The sequence below is a fragment of the Lathamus discolor genome, chromosome 3, assembly GCF_037157495.1.
Source record: "Lathamus discolor isolate bLatDis1 chromosome 3, bLatDis1.hap1, whole genome shotgun sequence".
NCBI lineage: Eukaryota > Metazoa > Chordata > Aves > Psittaciformes > Psittacidae > Lathamus > Lathamus discolor.
In genome coordinates, this window is record NC_088886.1 from 150993098 (window position 1) to 151015597 (window position 22500).

At 44.7% G+C, this 22500-nt stretch overlaps 1 protein-coding gene across 1 annotated transcript in view; it reads left to right on the forward strand.

Moving 5' to 3' along the window:
- The window catches only part of MGMT (O-6-methylguanine-DNA methyltransferase), a 148504-nt gene that overhangs the window by 105486 nt on the left and 20518 nt on the right, over positions 1-22500 (forward strand). The window contains exon 4 of the mRNA XM_065672485.1: positions 10276-10433. Within this exon, the coding sequence (XP_065528557.1) occupies positions 10276-10433 (158 nt within the window). The remainder of the gene's footprint in view (positions 1-10275; positions 10434-22500) is intronic.

Sequence of the window (22500 nt, forward strand, 5' to 3'; positions counted from 1 at the left end):
CAAGGGACAAGCTGAGGCCCAATTGGTCCAGGAAGGGGCGAGCTTGCGTCAATCATAGTTCCCATATTCAGTCTTTAACAAGCTTCTTTTGCGGCAGCAGTTTATAGACTCTTATTTCAGTTAATTATAACAGCAGCTTTTTTGAAACACTAATTTTATTGGGCTTATTGATGTGCCCTGCTGGTTTTCCAGTGCCGGGCTTGGGTTCTGCTTGGTTACCTCAAAGGAATAGAAAGCTTTCCTGCCTGATGAGGGAGACCTAGGCAGCAGCTGTGGCAGAGGGAGATGCTTGGGAGATGGTCCCGGGTGAGGAGTGGTGCTGCTGGGAAGATCCGTGCTGCTTCCAAAGGGTCCTGTTGTTTTTAGAGGGCTTCCCACTGTGTGCCTGCCAAGCTACCTCAGCACATGCACGTGCAAAAGTGACCATCCTGTGTGTGCAATGGGATGTAACTACACAAAGCCTCCAAAGAGGTGATCCGTGGGCTTGCAAGCAGTAAACATGACAACTGTTGATTTGAAATGAAGTGCTGAGTATTTTGTGTCCTTCCTGCTGTTGTGGCATTGTATTTTGGGTTTTGAGGCCAGAGCTGGCTCTTCGTTGGATAATTCCATTTCAGGAAAGATCCTGCCAAGGAGTGTGGGAGACTGTCTGAAATCCCTGTGAAAAGCTTTGGAGAGAGGCTCATAGAAACACTGGTTGAAGGGACCTCAAGCATCATCTGGTCCAACCTTTCTTGGCACAGCATGACCTAGACCAGATGTCCCAGCATCCTGTCCAGCTGAACTTTATCAGTGTCCACTGGTGGGGAATCCACCACTTCCCTGGGGAGATGATTCCAGTGCTTGGTTGTTCTCATTAGGAAAAATTCTCCTTTTGTGTCCAGCCAGAACCTCCCCAGGAGTAACCTGTGCCCATCACCCCTCGTCTGTTCCTTGGGGCTCCTTGTAAAAAGGGGGTCTCGTCTTCTTTGTAGCCACCCTTTAAATACTGGAACATGATGATAAGGTCTCCCTGGAGCCTTCTTTTCTTCAGGCTGAACAAACCCAGCTCTCAGCCTTTCCTCACACGGCTTCCCAGTGCTTGCATCAACTTTGTGGCTCTTCTCTGGGCCATATTTATTAACTGTGCATGTGAGACACTGGCACAGGGTGCCCAGAGAAGCTGTGGCTGCCCCATCCCTGGCAGTGCTCAAGGCCAGGTTGGACACAGGGGCTTGGAGCAAGCTGCTCCAGTGGAAGGGGTCCCTGCCCGTGGCAGGGGTTGGAGCTGGAGGAGCTTTAAGGTCCTTTCCAACGCAAACCAGGCTGGGATTCTACATATCAGCAGTGTTGTTTGCAAGTCCTGTTCTCAGCCTATGTTGACACGAAGCTTTGGATGGTGAATGTCTGCTAGGATCCCAGATCTCGACAAGTTTTGTGACTGTTTCATCCCATGCCAGTGTTTGTGGTTCCTGAGTGTTCATATCTGGTTTAACAAAAAATAAACAAGCCCCCTTTCTTTACACTGATGTTAGAAGCTTCACAGTGACATGGGGAGGGTCAAACTGACCTCAGGGGCTTTGACTGGTGCCCTTCCTGCCATCTGTTCTCTTATAGAGCTGCTGTGGTGTGCAGGACATCAGAGGGGCCTCATCCACGTGAAGAAAATACTTTCATTCCATGTCTTTCAAGCAGCAGATGGGCAGCAAGTCTCTGGTTGTGGCAGGAGCATACACATCAGGTTGTATGCCAGTCTCTGCCTTGATGGGAGACCCTGCGTGTCAGGCATCAATGAGCCCATGGTAGGTCCTCACAGGAGATGTTCAGAGGGCACAGACTGCATTACACCCAACCAGGGAAGAAGCTGCTTTGAAAAATGTCCTGATGAGTTGAATTCTTAAGAGGTTCCTGATTTATGTGTATCTTAATTCATTTTAATAGGCTGGAGTATCTGCAGGTGCTGTTGATTATAATTCTGGGTGCTCACTTTCATCTGGAATTCATGCAGTAGCACACGTCAAGGTGGACATCCAAAGTCAGAGCCCGGTTCCAATAATTCAGCCTGAAGTTTTCCTCCTCCAATTTCCCAGTGCACCAGTGGAGATCAGAGGCCCGGGTCTCGCAGTGTCAGGGTTGTAATGTGTATTTTAACTGCCTCAGGATTTATGTGCATAATTGGGATTAAATCTATCTTAGATATGTAGAAAAAAATGTAAATTTACTTCAGATACCAGTTAGTAACTGGGCTATTACTATGAGGCAAGCTTCTGGATAGAGGTGGTAGGGTTTATGTATAAGGTGGTGCTACACAGCAGTTACACAGAGCTGGGAGATAGTGGGGGGACTGTGGCAAATACCCCAAACCAGAGGAGTTTCTAAGTGGAGAAGCAAAGGGAGCATGGTGTGTGGTTCCAGGGTCCCTTGCAGCCAGCCCTAACAGAGTTAATTGCCTGTGATAAAACCGACCTTGGAATTCTGATGGGAGAATTCTTTTCTATAAGGGAAAAAAAGATGTTTTGTAACAGTTTCTTGTAAGTGCTAAAATTAACTGACTTTCTTTTAACCTAATTATAGCTCAAACTGATGATATCACCTGTGCTTCATGTTGCCTCACGTCTTGGGTGAGAGTGTGCTGCTGCTTGTGACTTGGTTGAGGTTTTGCTTTAAAGCGTTTCATGGAAAGCATCTATTTAATTACTGCTGGTTGAGGGTCTTTTGGGCATGTGCTTGACTTCCCCCATTCTTAATCTAAGACAGGGTGGGTCTTTCCAATGAGAAGATGCACAGAAATTGGTTTTTATTTTATAAGCAAATCTTCCAGTCGTTTTGCTGCCAAACCCACTGGTTTGAAACAGAAATATAGCAGGATATATTTCTCTGTGTATATATATATAGCAGAAGTATAGCAGGAGGATAGCAGGAATACTTCTGTTCTCCAAATATGGCCCAGCTGTAGGCCTTTGAAGAGTGTCATTTGTAGAGGGGCAATGGGTCTCAGTGGGGAAGGGGGTCTCTGGGGCTGAGCACAAAGGCAATACAGCCTCACGGTGTTGATGAGCACCAGAGCTGCCTATAGTTGTCTTGACCTGAGTTGCTTCTGCTAGCACAAATGAGGTAGAAAAGTGCAGGATAAAAGTTGGAGAGAACAAGAATTAGTCTAGAAAATGTGGCTGGGAGGCAGCAAAGAAGCAGTGCTTGAGCTGGTGGCCAACAAAGAAGTGGACCATGATATCCACTGTAGAGCAGTAAGGTTGTGTAGTGCTGAAATGGTCCAAACAAGGTGAGTTAAGGAGGATGCACCAAAGGATGGGTGGTAGCAAGGGTAGAAAGAGTAGAACATTGAAACTGGCAATGTAAGGATAGGTTAGCGCAGAGTAGACAATGAAGCAGTTTGGGGCATTAGGATGCGCAGGAGAAGATGGAGTTGAATGATGAACCGTAACTTCTTAGTGGTTGTCCTTGCACCTTACCCTTGTGTGAACAGAGGTCTTTGTCCATAATGAGATAAACGTCGCTGAAAACACAAGAAATATGTTCAGGAAAACAAGCCAAGACCACACACACATGGGGTTGTTTTCCTTGAATGTGTTCCTTGTGTTCCTAGGGAAGGCCATTGCTCACTGGTTGCTGCGTTTCCTCCCTGGTCTCCCAGTACTGTATCGCAGGGCAAGATCTTGTTTGAAATCTGTGTCTCTCTATATAGGATTCCAATCAAAACTTTAATGGTACAGGGCAGTGAGGAGCATTTAATGACCTTCAGTGCTATCACTTGAGTCTTTTGGGCATTGACATTGATTTTCCTTATCTTGGCATGTGAAGACAGGAGTCTCACTCCCTTCTTTAACGTGGTTGCCGGTACACACCAGGAGCACAGAATAAGCAGGGAAGTGGCTTTGCAGGCATCATGGCTGGCTGCATGTGCTGATCCATAGACAACCACAGTGTAGAGCCTGAATTTAATGTCATTAACTGCAAAAGTCAAAGACTTGGATACTGATGTATTTTACTCAAGAGGTGCATCTGTTTAGTTGGTATTTTATTGATACCCAGATTTTTGTGCAGATGCTGCTTTTGGGGGTAAAAGAGAGGGATCCATAGGAATTTACATCCTCAAACCCAGATATTGCAACGGCAGTATGACAAGGAGTGAGTCTTACTCATTTCTGAGTTCTTGTGCTCTTCCATAAATGCATCAATTCCTCCTTAATAGGTCTTAAAAGGAACTGGCAGTGGGGTCGTTCAGCACGCACCCGGGTGTTATTTCTGCTTATTGCAGCTCTCACCCTTTTTTTAATCTCTTACTGCTATCATAGAGATACTTCATTTCTAAGAAGCTAAATTACGCTATGTGAGGATGTGCTTCCCCATGAATTTGAAAGCTCAAAAGCTGCTTTGTTCATTGATTCAGTTGGGGTGGAGGGGGGGGAAATGCAACGCAGGCACAGGGCTATTTGAACTCTTTATTTGCCACATTTACAATATTAATAACACTGTTTCTAGAAGTTGTCACATCAAGTAAAAGATCTTCATTCCAGACTGTCTTTTGGGGCCAAATTGAGACTGGATGCATGCATTTAATAAATTGTAGTCTCAAGTAGTCATTTTTGTAAATAATTAGCTTGGGTGAAAGAATAAGTTAGCATATTGTATGCATCTAATGTTGCAAATGTACATACAGCAAACTTTCCTATTAATCAACAGTCAAGCACTGTAAGTTGGGTCTCATACATAATGAATTGTTCTTAAACCTCCTGGGTTTCAGTGATAGAAAAATAAGAGAAAACACAAGTGTAGTAAGCTTTTGAATAAAATTTAACGAGATTGCTCTGCATCCCGTAATCGGTTTGGAATCATTAGAGACCAGATAATTCATCTGCAGTTTTGGGGTGGCTTTAGCCTTCATCTATCAAAGAAAGACTATTTAAATGACATTTAGGTGTTGGTAAAATGCATTTGTATTTAATTTCACAATGAAGGCTTCAGTAAAACTGCCAGCTAGCACTGTGTTTATTATGTAAAGAATGATGCTGCATGACTGAGTCTCGTTTTAATGTTAATTCTTGTGTTCTGATCATTGCTGATTCTTTCATTTGAAAAGTAGCACGCCAGCTATTTCTCGAAGAAAAAAAAATGGTTAGTTAAGACAAGCACAGGTATATATAAGAAAAGGACAATCAGCCTTTATTGAATCATAGAACCCCAGACTGGTTTGGGTTGGAAGGGACATTAAAGCTCACCCAGTTCCAACCTCTGCCACCGAGCGTGCGGGGAAGAGCTCATTCCATAAGATCTTGGGAAGTTGTATGTAAAAAGCATACATTCCGTGTTGGTTTTTTCTATTTCTATTTACTTAAAGTCTTTATCCCTGCTGTTCTTGGTGGAACTGTTGTAGTTGTTAGAGCAATGTAATAACGAGTTATCATAGTCTGCCCACATGGACCACTGGCCCTCACCTGACTGCAGCCTGCCAGGAGTTGTGGTTATTTATTTGGGCTAGTTGGGAAGCTTTTTGTTCCAAGTACAAATAAAGAAGAATCTTCATTAGCCCAACACATGAAGGAGTTTATAAACCCCTTCTCAGGCAAACCATGGAGGGTGAGGTATCTGTCCAGGGGGAAAACATACATGTGAATGTGGCTACAGGAGCTGAAGTGAGCATTAGATGTTACGTTCAACCAGTTGATTACATTTAATAAGTACAAATATTGTATAAATATGCAAATATATATATTTGCATATAACCACTGCAGCATTGTGATAGTTATGCTGGAAGCTGCCAGCTCTTAACCTTTACCTTCAGGAAGTTGCCAAAGAGACATTGTGATAAATTCTCTTTATTGCAAATCACACAACTCAAGGTCCATCTTGTAGTGGTTCTGTTAAGGCTTATGAAGGACTGTCAGAGGCAAAAAGTAGCTTAGGAGTAAAAGGCCTAATTAAAACCATACTGATTTAGAACATGGCTGCCCACTGAGGCCACTCCGAGCATTTCTCTGGTTTTCATAATGATGAAGCTGTTGAGGATGATCCTGAAGCCAATCTGCTGCTTGCGTGTTTATTTTGGAAGCATGTTAGAAACCTCCATTTCTTGGCAAGTGGTTTGGAAGGAGCCTGTTAAACTGAAACAGGTGCTGCTCCTGTTGCTCTTCGCTCTGCTAAAACCATCTTCTCCTTCATTTCATCCTCTGCAGACATCAGAAGGCGCAGAAGAAAATGGGGCTGGGATGTAGCATTGGGAAGACCGCTCTCAGCTGTGACACAAGAGCCAACTGGCTTCCTTAGTTTGTTCAGTCTTACAAAAAAGCTGTAATGGAAATAGATGTGTAGGATTGTAGTAGGAATGGTATGGATAGAATCATAGAATAGTTTGGGTTGGAAAGGACCTTAAAATCATCTACTTCCAACCCCCCTGCCAAGGGCAGGGACACCTCACACTGAACCATGTCACCCAAGGCTACGTCCAACCTGGCCTTGAACACTGCCAGGGATGGAGCACTCACAACCTCCCTGGGCAACCCATTCCAGTGCCTCACCACCCTAACAGGAAAGAATTTCCTCCTTAGATCCAATCTAAACTTCCCCTGTTTCAGTTTTAACCCATCACCCCTTGTCCTGTCACTACAGTCCCTGATGAAGAGTCCCTCCCCAGCATCCCTATAGGCCCCCTTCAGGTACTGGAAGGCTGCTCTGAGGTCCCCACGCAGCCTTCTCTTCTCCAGGCTGAACAGCCCCAACTTCCTCAGCCTGTCTTCATACGGGAGGTGCTCCAGTCCTTGATCATCCTCGTGGCCTCCTCTGGACTTGTTCCAGCAGTTCCATGTCCTTTTTATGTTGAGGACACCAGAACTGCACACAATGCTCCAGGTGAGGTCTCACAAGAGCAGAGCAGAGGGGCAGGATCACCTCCTTCGCCCTGCTGGTCACGCTCCTTTTGATGCAGCCCAGGACACGGTTGGTTTCTGGGCTGCGAGCACATACTGCCAGCTCATGTTAAGTTTCTCTTTGAGTAGCTGTGCTCTGTGTAAGTTGGAGCAGCAGGGCTGCTCATGGGATGCAGTGCGTTCCTGTGCTGGGACTGACCTTAGCGTCTTTCTTGGACTCACCACCACTAAGAGCTGAATGATGTAGTTTTAATTAAGAATCCCATTGTAAGGCTGTGCCGATGAGTCAGTCACTTGCAGCTGAATATCCGTGCAACATCACCATAAAGACAGGCATCTAACTTACTGCATGCACATAATCGTTACAGAATCCCAGCCTGGTTGTGTTGGAGGGGACCTTTAAGCTCATCCAGCTCCAACCCCTGCCACGGGCAGGGACCCCTTCCACTGGAGCAGCTTGCTCCAAGCCCCTGTGTCCAACCTGGCCTTGAACACTGCTGATGCTGCCACGCTGCTTTTCACACGTTTTGGGGGACAATGATGGTAGTTTGGTGCCTTTCTGCAGCAGGAGGAAACCACAGCAGTGTCAGGCTGCGATGGTCGGAGGCAGCTGGGGGCTGCTTGGCTGCAGAGCAGTGAGGAGATGAAGTCTTGGCTTTACGATGATATTACAGTCCAAATCATTTCCAGACTCCTGAGGATGTGAAACAAGATGATGTGAAAAACATAAGGTTACTGGAGTTTTGAGTGCTTTCGATGCTCTTCTGGATAAATGGAGCAGAAAAGTCTCCCAACTTCTCTTTGAGATTTCAGAGGCATTATCCCTATTCTGTAGTTATTATATTGTCATAGCTCTTACAATCCACAGTAAAACTGAGCCACATTCTGCTGAGCTCTGTACCTGTGCAGAATAATGGATTATCCAGGCTGTTTGGAGGTTGGTTTGAGGTCCATGTAATAGGTATTCCTAAAAAAAAAAAGCTTATACATAAGTTCTCGTACCTATTTCTTAGCAAAGGGGTTATTAAATGGCCAAGTAACATAAAGTAAACATCAGTGTTATAAAGCAAATTGTACTACTTCACACAGATATAAAGAATAAAAATCAAAAGCATTAACTCAGTGAGTAAATGGAAAGAGAAATCGGATTACACTTAATTTCTAGCGTTGGATCCAAAGCTGATTCTTCATTTTGTTGTGCCATCAACTCATCTTGTGTGACTGGAGTATTTTAATTGTCCACCTCTGTGTTCTTCCTCTTCCGTGCCACTTTCTAATCAGTAATGACGCGGCCTTCGGTGGTTAACAGTTAATCAGAAAGGGAATTGGGGCTGGAGGAGATGGCAGGGCTGTTTGATCCTGCACCAGGCTGAGAGCATCCCTGACCCAGCTCCCTCCTGCACATCATTTATCCTGTCCAGAGGCAGCGCCGAGGCTGTGTGATTCCAGCGACATCCCATTGTGTTCGGCTCCACGAGCTGATGTGGATCAAGCATGGGAAGACGTTTGGTCTTTCTGCAGAGGTGCCTTGTGGCAAAAGCAGACCCAGTGTCTTTTATGCCATTACTGGTACATCACACGTTCCATTTCCAGGGCTTCTGCTAAGAGGGGACTAAAAGTGGGTTTGCTCACTTGCAGCACTTTGGAGCCTACTGGGGAGTTTGTGTTGGTCTGTTCTGTCCCCAGACCTGGTGGCAGACTCGCTGTGGTTTTTTCTTTCTTCCATTGTCTCAGGTGGAGTTTTAGCAGCATGATGTTCACAGACTTCTTGTTCTGGTGGTTGGAGCAGCTCTGCTCTGGAGCCAGGCTGAGAGAGCTGGGCTGGGGCAGCCTGGAGAAGAGAAGGCTCCTGAAGGGGAGACCTGAGAGCAGCTCCAGTGCCTAAAGGGGCTGCAGGAAACCTGGAGAGGGGCTTGGGACAAGGGCCTGTAGGGCCAGGCCAAGGGGAATGGCTTGAACCTGCCCAAGGGGAGACTGAGCTGAGCTCTTAGGCAGAAGTTCTTCCCTGTGAGGGTGCTGAGGCGCTGGCACAGGGTGCCCAGAGAAGCTGTGGCTGCCCCATCCCTGGCAGTGCTCAAGGCCAGGTTGGACACAGGGGCTTGGAGCAAGCTGCTCCAGTGGAAGGGGTCCCTGCCCGTGGCAGGGGTTGGAGCTGGAGGAGCTGTAAGGTCCCTTCTAACTCAAACCAGGCTGGGATTCTATGGTTCTATGGTGTCTTGTATTTCCAGCTCGGGGAGCAAAAGCTGCAATAGCCTTAGCATATCTTATCGCCAGTACTTAAGATTCCGGATGTGAGAAGTTTGCCGGCAGGAGTTGCTGTTTCGGCATTCACCCTTCATATTGTCTCTTTATTGGTTGCCCCATCATTTCTCTCAGGTGCGTTGCTAATGGGCAAAGCATGGGGTTGGGAAACATGGCTGGATATCTGCAAATCCAGTGTTCACATTTTCGTTGCTCTTCCATAGGAAACGAAGGGATAAGTAGCCAGGGAAGAAGTACAGTTTTGTTTGCAGGTGCTTTCTGTTTGCTTGCTTTGCTCCTCAGTACCCTGCAAGCATGAGCTGCCATTGAAAATCAAATGAATTCTCAATTGCTTCCTTCCAATTCAATAAGTGGAGGAAAGCAGAAACCTGCCACAGTTGCTGGAAGGAAACGGTGCCGAGGATGGCCCAGGTTCACCAGAAAGCCATTTTCTTTCCTTTTTTCTTAAGGGATGGTCCTTGGGGAAATAGGATTGCGCACTTGGGGGCCATGGAGGAGGAGCTTCACCTCCACCCGCCCTGGAAGCATCATGTACCATGGACTCGGGTGGTTTTCTTGCTCCCTGACACACTTTTTGCTCCCTGCTCACTTATGCACAGCATTTTCCTCAGTCTTTAAGGAAGTGTTTTACAGCTGTAAGAAACTTTGTGTCACGGTGCCTTTGTAGAGGTGGTGGGGATCCATTTCATCATTGCTGTTAACGAATCTTTTCACCTTTATCAGAGCAGAAAAAAGGTGGAGTCTGTATCCACATTTGGATGCCAAGACGTCTTCATCAGGGACTGAAGCAATAGGAGAAGGGGGAATGGGTTCAAACTGAAAAAGGGGAAGTTCATATTAGATAGAAGGAAGAAGTTCTTCCCTGTGGGGGTGGTGAGGCACAGGTTGCCTAAGGAAGTTGTGAATGCTCCATCCCTGGCAGTGTTCAAGGCCAGTATGGACAGAGCCTTGGGCAACATGGCCTAGTGTGAGGCATCCCTGTCCATGGCAAGGGGGTTGGAACTGGACGATCTTAAGGTCCTTTCCAACCCAAACCATTCCATGATTCTATGACTGTTTCGAGCTTATTATTCTCTTTGCTGATGCAGAGAGTACAAATACTGATTTTTAGTAATTTTTATCACTAATTTTGTATTTCTTTCCCTCCCCTCAGGGCAGAGTCCATGGCCATGTGTGAGGTGTATGAAGGCACTGAGGAGATGACAGAGCCGCTGCAGCAGTGCATGGGTTGGCTGTATGCCTACTTCTGTGAGCCTGAAAGGACAGCGACCCTTCCTGTGCCAGCCTTCCACCACCCACTGCTCCAGCAAGGTCTGCTCCACGTGGCACCCATCCCTCCCTGCTCCCATCTCCCTGATTCCTGGTCAATGGTGATAAAAAGGATGTGGTTCAGCTCCCAGTGCTTGCTGGCTGGAAGGTTTTAGTATGAATGCATCTAAAGGGCAGTGGGCTTTGTCATAAGGTTTGTTTCACATCAACTAGCTGAGGATTACTTGTGTCCATGTCAGTTGACGTGTGCCATAGAAGCAGTTTGGGATAGGTTGTGTAAGGTAGCTATGGGTTTATTCCTCAAAGTCATCACAGGTAAGATTTTGATAGTTTTAAGCAAAGAACAAGTATTGTTACAAGGAAGTTGTGCTATTTATGTGTTTTCATAAAAACAAGACCTGAGAAAAGCTTTTCCCTGCTATTCTATTTGTCTTTCTATCCGTGGATGAGAGGTAGCTATGTGAATTATGACCTTATTTTCTTAAAATCAGCCTTCACAAGTGTTCTTAATGTCTTAATTTTTCAGTCTGGATTTGAAGATGGCAATGTAAAGAGGGCCTACAAGAAAGCTGGAGAAGGACTTTTGACAGTGGCTGTTGGGAGAGGACAAGGGGAAATGACTTTAACCTGCCAGAGGGCAGATTAAATTAAGAGCCATGTTGTGAAAACTTGGGTTGGAGTGAATGTGAATGGGCAAAGCTGGGTAGGGAATAGTTGGCTGCTGCTGCTCTCTCCATCTCTGAATAACATCAGGAGAATTCTGCTTCCCAGGTTATCCACAGAAGGTTATAAATCATTTAAAGTAATGTTTTTACTGAATAGTCTTAAATGAGCTACTAATTTCTTTTTAGTTTGGCTGATGACATTTCTTGGTCTAAGCACTGATGATGATGTTCTAGGTGTTGGTTTGGGGTTCACCCTGAGCAGGCTTGGCTTGACTTACAGTCAGAGTTGAGAGGGGACTTGGGTCCTTCCCCCAGGCAGCAACATCCGTGTGCAGGCAACACTGGAATAAAGTGAAGATCTTTTTAAGAGGGAAATAAGTGTATTTTAGTTAATAGGAGGCTTTTTGAGGGAAAGCAGTCATCACACACTACTATTTTTGAGTGGAGGAGGGAAAGCTTTTCAGCACCATCCAAGTACAGAACTCAAATGTGTGCAGGTTTGGGATGGGACGTGGCTGGTGGCCATGAGCGTCAGCAGCAGGTTTCTGCAGCGCCCATGGCTTTGTGAAGGATGCAGCTGGTGGCTCCAGTGCCTGCAGTGGTCCCAGTGGGGTTTGACCTTCTGTATGGCATGTTCTGTGCAGGTTCAGAGGGGTTTAATGCAGTTCAGCTACTTGTTCTAGGACTGAGACCACGTTGTGTGCGTTTTACTGCGGAGGGCACGTTCCTCATGGAAACATTAATGAAGAATTAACTGGCAGAAATCACAATGATGTGATAGCATTCCTGTTCTCCCCTGGCGTTCTCCTAATAATACTAGGAGAAATAATAAATAGTAATAAATGATAGTAATAAAGTAGAAAAAGGGCATGGAAATACATGTCCAAAATTTGAAGAAACTATTTTCCAGAGTTGCTTAGTAGAAAGGTAAGGAGGAAAACACATTGTAATGGATCACATTGGACATTTCAGTGTATCTGTAAGTCAGAACTGCTGTACTGCTGAATTAGGAATTTGGTATTTATTTACTTTCTCAGATTTACATTTGAAAGTGCCTGCTCATTTCTTGAGGCACTTAAAGATGCAGAACAAACATAAGCGAGAGCGTGAGGATCCGAAGCTGGGAGGGCTTTTCCTCATCACGCTGATGTTCTCACATCTCAGTTCATCAACAGCTCTTCTGGTGAATCATCAAATCCTTTGCCCCTTTGTTTCTGCCCTTCCCTGTGAATACGACCACTGATTATATGGTCATTTGATATCAGGTGATTTGTGTTCCATCATCGAGTTCTTTTGTGATCAGGACTGACTGGTGAATATTTGGTTTTAGTCAGTGCTTATGTCAAATTTCATATTTTTTTCCTGTGCCAGCCTTATCTAGGAAGGGTTTTGCTCATGTCAGACCCCTTAAAGAGGTTCCTCATTTAACACGTGTAAAGTGCTTTTGGTATCATAGAATCCCAGACTGGTTTGTGTTGGAAGGGACCTTAAAGCACATCCAGTTCCAACTCCCTGCGATGGGCAGGGACACCTTCCACTGGAGCAGATTGCCCCATCCAGCCTGGAATTCTCAATTCATGTTCAGTTTTCTGCAGCTACTTTTAAAAGGAAAAGGTCCCTTCCAACCCAGACCATTCCATGATTTCTGTGAACATCAAGCACCTTCCAGCATCACCTCCACTGAGAGTAAAAGTCCAAGAATAACGGTTTCTTTGTGCTATTGTAATTTGGTTTCATGTGCGTGTGCATTGCCAAGGCAAGCACAAGCTCAATTATGACATCTACTCTTTCAGCGGCTTATTTTGGGTCTTAAATCTTTCTAAAGTGCTTGTAATTTTTCTAAATTGCTATTGAAAGGGGGAAACATTTTTAAAAGCACTCTTAAGTGCTGAATGAACCATTCCTTCTTGTAACACGTCATTGGCAAAGTGTACATCTAAAGCACTGATACTGTAGGACAAGGTGTTACAGAAACATCCCTGAACATTTATAGTGGGAAGTGATTAATTGGTGTTACTATATCATGGTCATTAGTCCCCTTTATATATGAAGATGAAAAATTGACCCTGTTGTTGTTTTGAAGTCTGTGTGTGAGTTGCTTGAGTTGTGGGTCTGGAAAAGGCAACGTTGGACTGGTCAGTCCTGAATTGCCTGACTTTCCTTTATTTGTGTTTTGTAACGTGGTGGTGGTGGTTGCAGAAGGCAATGCGGGACACTGCAGCGAGGAGCTGTTGTGTGTTTGCAAACCAGATGGCTCATTAGAGCAACAAGAGCAGAGGAAATTGGAGGTACACCAGAGTGTTCCTTTGCCCTGTGACAGCAGCAGCCCTGGGGCTCTGCTCTTTGCATGCCATGCCACAATCCCCACCGGATGAAGTCTTTTAGCTTTGCAAACCCACACTTTTGCGCTCTTAAATCTGGAGTCCCTCACTCTGGTCTCTGCACTGAGCTGCTCCAAGGTCACCTCTTCAGGAGCCTTCTCTTGTCCAGGCTGCCCCAGCCCAGCTCTCTCAGCCTGGCTCCAGAGCAGAGCTGCTCCAGCCCTTGCAGCATCCCCATGGCCTCCTCTGGCCTCGCTCCAGCAGCTCCACGTCCCTCTTGTGCTGCCCAGAGCTGGATGCAGGGGGTTGGAACTGGATGATCTTAATGTCCGTTCCAACCCAAACCATTCTAGGATTCTGTGTTCTATTATATGTGTGTGTGTATATATATATATTTATAAAATGAATAAATGTGATGTAAGTAACAGATACAGTGGAGCTGTCAGCCCTACCTCTCACCAGTTAAATTTGGTGGCAGAGATCCAGTTCACTAAAGAAAAGAAGTTGAGAAATGTTCCTGACTTCCCCATTTTTCATTCCTGCAGCTTCATCAGGCATGCAAATACATTTCTGTTTGGGCTCTTAGAAGATGTTATTTTAAAGTAACATGAAATAATCTGCTCAAAAACGTTAGTACTTCACATATCTGGACATGGCAGGTTCACGTGCAAAGGGATGACAAGCTTTAATGTTTCTGTCTGCCAACACAAAATTCAAATTCCAGGGACTGGCACCTTCTTTCATTACCATTTCATGTGAGAGTAGTTTTGCTAAGCAGAAATTCACTGTATTAGTATCATAGAATAGGCATTTAACGGATTTTTACAAGCCAATACTTCCCTATAGTTTTCTTGAAACAGAAATCAATCCTCTCCAACCTTCAAAAATGAAAAGAGACCCCAAAATTAGCCTGCTTACTTCTATATCTCAGATTCTTTTTTCGGCACAGGTGGCTCATTGCTTTCTATCAACTATTTGTGTTTAAAAACTAAACATAAAACAATCAATACAAATGCATTCTGGATGGAAGTAATTACAAAATCCTGATCATATCAATATCATACGGTATATTATGATATCCAGTGCCTAAAAGAGCCAACAGGGAAGCCAGAGAGGGGCTTGGGACAAGGGCCTGTAGGGACAGGCCAAGGGGAATGGCTTGAACCTGCCCGAGGGGAGACTGAGCTGAGCTCTTAGGCAGAAGCTCTTCCCTGTGAGGGTGCTGAGGCGCTGGCACAGGGTGCCCAGAGAAGCTGTGGCTGCCCCATCCCTGGCAATGCTCAAGGCCAGGTTGGACACAGGGGCTTGGAGCAAGCTGCTCCAGTGGAAGGAGTCCCTGCCCGTGGCAGGGGTTGGAACTGGATAAGCCTTAAGGTCCCTTCCAACCCAACCCATAAGATAATACTATACTAATACAATGAATATCGTATCAGAATACAATTGCAGAGATGCGTGGGTATTGATATTATTCCAAACCCAGGCTTCTTTTTCAAAAGGAAAGGTTTGTGTGTTAATGCTGTTTGGTATGAATTTGCTGACCCTGCATCTGGGCTCTCCATGGTGAGGTGAACTAATCTGGAAGTGCAGTATTACCATCTCTCCCTTTGCTGCTCAACCTACTTGCTCTGGGCAAGGTAACACAGCCCTGTCTGCTGGTGGATGGTCCCCTCCTCTTGTCTAAATGTTTCCAGGGCTTCACCCAGCAGCGAGATCTGCTGGTATTAGGAGTTCACACGTGTATATTTGCATATAACTGTGGTTGGAGCAAGGTCAGGATGGTTTCACTGCAATCTGCAGCTGTGAATGCCTTGTGCTTCCTTATAAAGTCAATATGTTCAAAATCAGATCCTTCTTCCTTTATGAAATCAAAGGAGTAAGTTGGCCCTGATAGAAGAACCACTTTGACCAACCTGGCAACTTTAGACAATGCCGCTTGTGTATGAGATTTAGATAAAAAGGTAAGAACTGAAGGTAAAGAAACACAAATACCAGTGTGGGAAAAAGCCTCCTTGTATCCAGAGTCCTGTGGTTGTCATCTTCACCCGCAGCACCAGACCTTAGCAACATGCAGGCATTGAGACCTGTGAGGAGTAAGTTTAATTTAATTCAGTTTTCCTTTGATTTGTTTGCTGGCTTGCCACACATGCAGCCCAGGTAACCTTTGCAACCCTGCTTGATTATATAGGGGTTTATATTAAGATGAAAGGATTTGATAAGCAGAGCCCCACACACACATTTTATTAATGAACATTCAGCCAAGTTTACTTCAATCCATTTATCGATGGGAGATACTGTCAATACTCATACACCTTTAACTTGTTTGGTATTTCAAAGGTAATGTGCTTAATGTGACCGTTTGAGCACCTTGTTTCTAAATACCAGTGTTAATTTTTTGTCAGGAATTTAAAATCCAACAACATTTACAACAGCTTTATGTTAGGGGCACGTAGATACATTCCTCTGAGGGGAAGGCATTTTCTCACATACAGCCTTTGCTGCTGCTTGACCTAAAGCTGCCCCTTTCTGACCTGTTCCCAGATGTTTTGCCACATTTCCTTTTGGAGTCTGTGAATGTTCAGGCTGACCAGTATATTCTGGGGAAAAACAAGGACTTGCTTGACTCTAAAAACATACTTTTCACTGGAAATCTGCATCCCACACTCTTCTCGGGATAAAATATGCAAGAACAACATAAATGGCACACTCCTTTTTTTTTTTCCTTTCTTTCTTTTTTTCCCCATGAATTGGGCCTTTGATGTTTCAAGAGGAGCCAGTATTAAAGGACATCCCTAGAAGGCTGTAGAAATTGTCCCTATTTGTGACAAATGTAAAATAGTACAAATCTAGCTGAATGTGATGGTGTCATTAGTTTGTGAATCGCATCCTTGAAAATAACTGTGGAGGAGCCAAATCGGTTTAAAAGAAGATAACAAAATGGTTTAAGCTACTTAGGTTGAATGCCAATTATATTTTAATATTCAACTGAGCATATTTTACTAAGAAAAAAGGCAGCGTCGACGCATGCATAACTCATTGGCAGCGTCGACCAGCTGTGCCACTCTTCTCTTCGAATCACTTTGTGCATTTTAGTAGCATGGTAATTTAGTAGAGAACTACCTGAGTGATGGCATTTTCAATGAGCAGGTAATCTACAGAGAATTTTTATATGGTTATGAGTTCTGTGCTTCAGCCTGGCAACACAAAAATACATCAAGACCAATTACGGTATCAACTTTCAGCGTGATACCCTTGCCACGCAAGTGCATGTATTTCTGCCCCAGGCATTTCAAATTGCATCTAATTTGAAATCTTTGGGGTTTTAATTAAATTTCAGAATATATGGAATTCTTCATTAGTACCTGCTCTGAATAGCAGATTATACTTCTCTCAGTCTCTCGTTAAAGAAGTAGGCTGTGGTAAATAGCATGTTCAAGACCTGATCATTTGTGGTGCCTGGATATTGGGAACAGCAATAGTGAAATGCAAAATAATATCAAAAAGATTATTAGTCCAGTGAGGGATTCTTGATTTGTATTTTAATGGAATTTTACATTTCTCTTAATGATTTGCAAATTGTCCTCTGATTATAAGATGCATTAAGCTTTTCATTTTAATGGAGAGACACAGCCATTAGCAGAGATTTTTTTTCTGTCTTCTTTTTAGAGTGCTTCCCTGCAGCAGATAAATATTGAAACCATTAACACCTTTTGATGTGCTTTATAGTGCTGCAGCTTGGACCAATACATGAATGAACGTGGCCTTTTATATTTGAGCACTTTGCTGGAAGCTGATGGTTGTCGTTACACAGGTGAACAATGACTGGAGCTGTATGATTTCGGGCAAATTATGTGTGTTTCCTTGCAATTAATGTTCCGAATGTTTCGCTGATTGTCATCCATATTTAATGCCAAAAGGAGAAGTAAAGCCAACAGAAGTCGAGATCTGAAATTCAGATTGAGGGATGCTCTGACCTTAACTCTGACCACCCTTTAAGGGAGGGGGACTGCAGCCTCTCTCCAAGCAGGGTGTGTTAAGGATCCGCACGCAACTTCACACTGGGCAAGTACACAAGCGTATTCTTTGCTGCAGACACAGGAATATGGGGATGCTCTTCATTTGTCAATCTGAAAGTCAAATTTCTTCCTTGCTTTCAGCTTAATGTTGTATAAACATGTTTGTGCCTGAGCTGATTTCGTTGGGTTTGGCAGAAGGGCACAGGATGAGGAAACAGCCTCTTTTTTGTGGTGGGTTGTGAAGCATAAGTAGTGTTATCTGATACTGTAGATCTTTGTTAAAATAACAGGGCTGATAGATAGGGTAAATATGTACTTATTAAACTTTCTAACTTGTGAGTAAGTGACTGGGGAGGCACTGGCACAGGGTGCCCAGAGAAGCTGTGGCTGCCCCATCCCTGGCAGTGCTCAAGGCCAGGTTGGACACAGGGGCTTGGAGCAAGCTGCTCCAGTGGAAGGGGTCCCTGCCCATGGCAGGGGTTGGAGCTGGAGGAGCTTTAAGGTCCCTTCCAACACAAACCAGTCTGAGATTCTATGATTCAAATCCTTGTAATATTCTTTAGACGTTCTGGGACAGCGAATCATTGTTGAAGAGGTGCAGGACAGGGGTGTTTGTAAACATCGTGCTCCTTTCCCCAACCCTTCCTGCTTCTCACACCCGAAATAACCCAGAATTTCCATTTGTGCTTTTGTATTTCTCCTCCCCTGACACGTTACCCCCAGGAACTTCCTCCGCACAAGGTGGTGACTTTAAGGCTGCCTGTTAACTTAGCCATCTGTACTCTCTGAAGCACCATCAGGGGTCACTGATAGGACTTCCCCCAAGTTTGCTTCCTGGATGTCTGTTTAAGTAAGTTGAATCTTGGGAATTCGAATTGCAGTTCATTCTACAGTGCTGTGTATGATGGCACCCTTATAGAATCATAGAATCATAGAATAGTTCGGGTTGGAAAGGACCTCAAGATCATCCAGTTCCAACCCCCCTGCCATGGGCAGGGACACCTCACACTAAACCATCCCACACAAGGCTTCATCCAACCTGGCCTTGAACACTGCCAGGGATGGAGCACTCACAACCTCCCTGGCCAACCCATTCCAGTGCCTCACCACCCTAACAGGAAAGAATTTCCTCCTTAGAGCCAATCTAAACTTCCCCTGTTTCAGTTTGAACCCATTACCCCTTGTCCTGTCACTACAGTCCCTGATGAAGAGTCCCTCCCCAGCATCCCTATAGGCCCCCTTCAGGTACTGGAAGGCTGCTCTGAGGTCCCCACGCAGCCTTCCCTTCTCCAGGCTGAACAGCTCCAACTTCCTCAGCCTGTCTTCATACGGGAGGTGCTCCAGCCCCTGATCATCCTCGTGGCCTCCTCTGGACTTGTTCCAGCAGTTCCATGTCCTTTTTATGTTGAGGACACCAGAACTGCACACAATGCTCCAGGTGAGGCCTCACAAGAGCAGAGCAGAGGGCCAGGATCACCTCCTTCGCCCTGCTGGTCACGCTCCTTTTGATGCAGCCCAGGATACGTTATCAGTTATCAGTCAGGACACTTCATGTGTTCACCGTTGTTTTGCTGACTGCTTAAACCCATGCTCCTTAACAAGAAAAAAAAAAAAAAAAAAAGAAAAAGAAAAAAACACACTCTTAACTTTGAGGTTAAAGCCAGTAATTTCTAGGCATTAAGTGCTGCTGCTTTCATATGTGCCTTGAAAAGATGTTGCATCCGTTGTGACTTTGTGAAGTGTGATGTGTTAGCTTCATGCATTAGATATTTATAATTCAATAATGATACAAGCTAAAAAGAAAATGGGTACTTTGATATTGACTTAATTTGTATGCAGTGAGCAAATAGTTACATTTATTAAGCTACTTAATGATTATTATTTTTAACTTGAACGTTTACAAAGAAACTTACAGAAATCTAAAGGAATTGCTGCTCATGTTTTAGACAAGTGGAAATCTTTGACTTTGTTCATAGTGGAGCACATTTGCATTGCATGTTTCATACATTAATTTTCTAGAGCAGGTTATCTTTGGTAACAGGATCTTCATAAAGCAGGCGAGGGTGCAGATTGCTTGAATCCGAAGTCATTTGGGAGTGGACATTTGGGGCCATGTTGAAAAATGAAACACTAAAAAGACCTCATCGATGTAATTCTAAGTAGAATTACAGAGAAAGAGCAATTATGTGTGAAGCAGTGGAAAATGCAGGAGAGATGATGGTGTGTCCCAGCCTCCCTCCCCAGCAGGGCCAGGTCCTCTGCCATCAGCCTGCCTGGAGGAGCACAACCAGAATACCTGTGCTGACATAATCCAGCGATTAACCATCGTTGTGGAAGTACTGCTTGACAGTTTGGAAGGGAGGGAATGATCGCTTTCTCCCAAATAATAACCTGGTTTGGCATTGCCCTGTTTTCATGGGTGGATGTGGAACTGGTTTGTGCATGTGCTTCCTGCGGCATGGCAGCGAGTCCTCCTGGACTGTGTTGCAGTACTCCACTAGTAGTGGGAGGGAAAACAGTCTGTGCTTGTAAGATGATAGAAGAAAATCCAGTTTGCAGAAACAGATTTACACAAGATTATATCACAATTCATGGATTTATTCCCATTTAAATCAAGGGGGTATGTTGGAACCCTGAGATGATAAAATAATCAAATCTTGTAGGACATCTTAATGAAGTTCAGAGCCCAGTTTCACGCTTACTTCATTGTGGTTCTAGGTTTCATGTGTGCGAATGGAGGTATGGGAGGATTCGAGCTCCTTGTTTGGGTTTGTCACTTTAGTGCTCAAAAGCTGCCCAAGTTGCAGCTAGTAGTTGTAGCTGTAGTAGTTGTAGGGGTAAAGGTTGGACTTGATGATCTTAAAGGTCTTTTACAGCCTAGTTGATTCTGTGATTCTATGATTCATCAGCTCTCCCAGGTGTAGTTATAGATGTGATGGTCCTGAGCCAAGACCTTGAACCAAAGGTTGTGATCAGTTTGAAACGTTGATGTTAGTAAGCTTATTTATAGGTATGAACTGCAAACTGTGCTGTATGAACACGTGTGAGTTGAGTAGTTGAACCCTTTTTGTTCATCTTGTGTTTTGAGTTCATTAATATTGGAATGACACTTGCAGCACATCCATAAATCTTCCAAAGCTTTCTGCAGAACCTCCCTGCCCGTTCCAATCTGACTATAACCAGATGGTCCTGCCAACCCTGCTGGAATCCCAGGGTAATTGGGAAACTGCATCTTCTCTGATTTATTTAGGGGCAGGTTTGTGTGTCTCATTAACAGGATGAGACAGGAGAAGAGCTTGGTCATAGCAGCACCTGGGAGGCTGCATTTCTGTTGAGTTCCAATGATACAGATTGAGGTAAATTGGATTTAATCCTTGTTTTTTCTCTAGAGAAGGGGAGGAGGAATCTTCGCAGGCTTCAGCCATGGTGCTTTCAATAGGCAATGAGAACTCCCAAGAAGGGGGAAAGAAGAGGTTTGAGGTGGGACCAGAACTAACGCTTCAGTGTGTGCCTATAGGAATTTCTCTGTTCTAAGTCAGAGGATGGGCAGTTGTAGTCTCTTGTCACATGTGGCCCTTTGGTGGAGATTTTGATGGCCATTTGAGAGCAGAGTTCAGTTCCCAAGCTCGATGTGCAAATTGCAGCTAATAAGGAGAATTAAGAAGATGCCCAGGTGAAGTTCTTGGTGAGGACCAGCGCTCTGGCAATGAAATAGAGAGAAGTCCCTCATTTATTTCTATCTTGAATGGAAAAAATAGAAGTTTAATTTTCTGGCCCAGTCACTTAGAAATTGCAGCCGCGCTGGTGCGTGGTGTCTGTGGAAAGACTGTTCTGTGTCCTTTCCAGAATGCGAAAGAGTGTTTTATGGCATTAAATAAGGATAAAATACAAAAAGTTAACCTGAGTTTGAAGTGAATGTGGTAGTTTTTGATGTTTCTCAATTGCTCTGATCCGCGGGTCTTTTGTATATGTGTTTGTAGTAGCTCCTAAGTGTATTAAAAATATTAATGAAGTTATAAGAAGCTATTTTTACTTACCTTGCACAGTTATTCCCTGCTCCCAAGACTAATGTATTTGAAACAAAGCAAAAGTACTTGCTCCTGGAATGAGATTTGGAATGGCAAGTATAAGCCTGGAGCGGATCCTCTCCGTCCTCATTAAACCTGTAGCTACAGCATTGTAGAAATGCCAACAAGTCTTTGTTGGTGTCTCAGCAGTGGAGGTGGCTGTGGACTGAGAATGCTTGTCTTGGTCTCCATCTAGTTTGCCCTAAAGCTCACTGCCCTCCCCTCCAGTGCCCCCAGCCCTATAAAAACACAAAAGTATGAGTTAAGACATCTCCAAAACAAAACTTTGAGTGTTTTGCTGATTTTAGAACATAAAACATAGAATGGTTTGGATTGGAAGGAACTTTCCACTAGAGCAGCTTGCTCCAAGCCCCATCCAACCTGGCCTTGAACACTGCCAGGGATGGGGCAGCCACAGCTTCTCTGGGCACCCTGTGCCAGCGCCTCAGCACCCTCACAGGGAAGAGCTTCCTAATATCTAATATTTCAGTGCATAAACATGAGCATTTTGGAAGAAGCCAAGAGGAGCTCCCAGTTGAGGGCAGGAGAAGTGTCCTGGGCTGAAAATGCTTAGCCTCTCCCCAGGTGTGTAAATAAACTCCCTGATATATAACTCGGTCCTGTTTGTAAAGCATCCAAAGGATGCACGGTGCTGGATTTTGGAAAGCACAGGTTTCTGTGGATGCATAATCCTGGTCCTTCATGGGAGAGGAGCACAGAGCAAAAGCTGCTAGTGATGACATCCCAGCCGTGTTTCTGCGGGGCTTTGCTCTTGCTTCCCCTTCTGCCTTGTCTTAATACACCACTTTCCAGAGGTCCCCAGGTGTGCAGGGACATCTCACTGGTCGGAAAAACCCACCTTTCAGCTCCTGCCCCTTTCTGCTTCATGAACAAAAGCCAAATGTGGTCTTTGCATTTCCCATAGGCATTTACTGGCCAAGGTGTGTGCTACCACATCAACATTAAAACATTCTCTCCCCATTCCCATCATGAAGAAGAAGGACAGGAGTCATTAGAATGAGTTGTGATGCTGCAGACTCGGT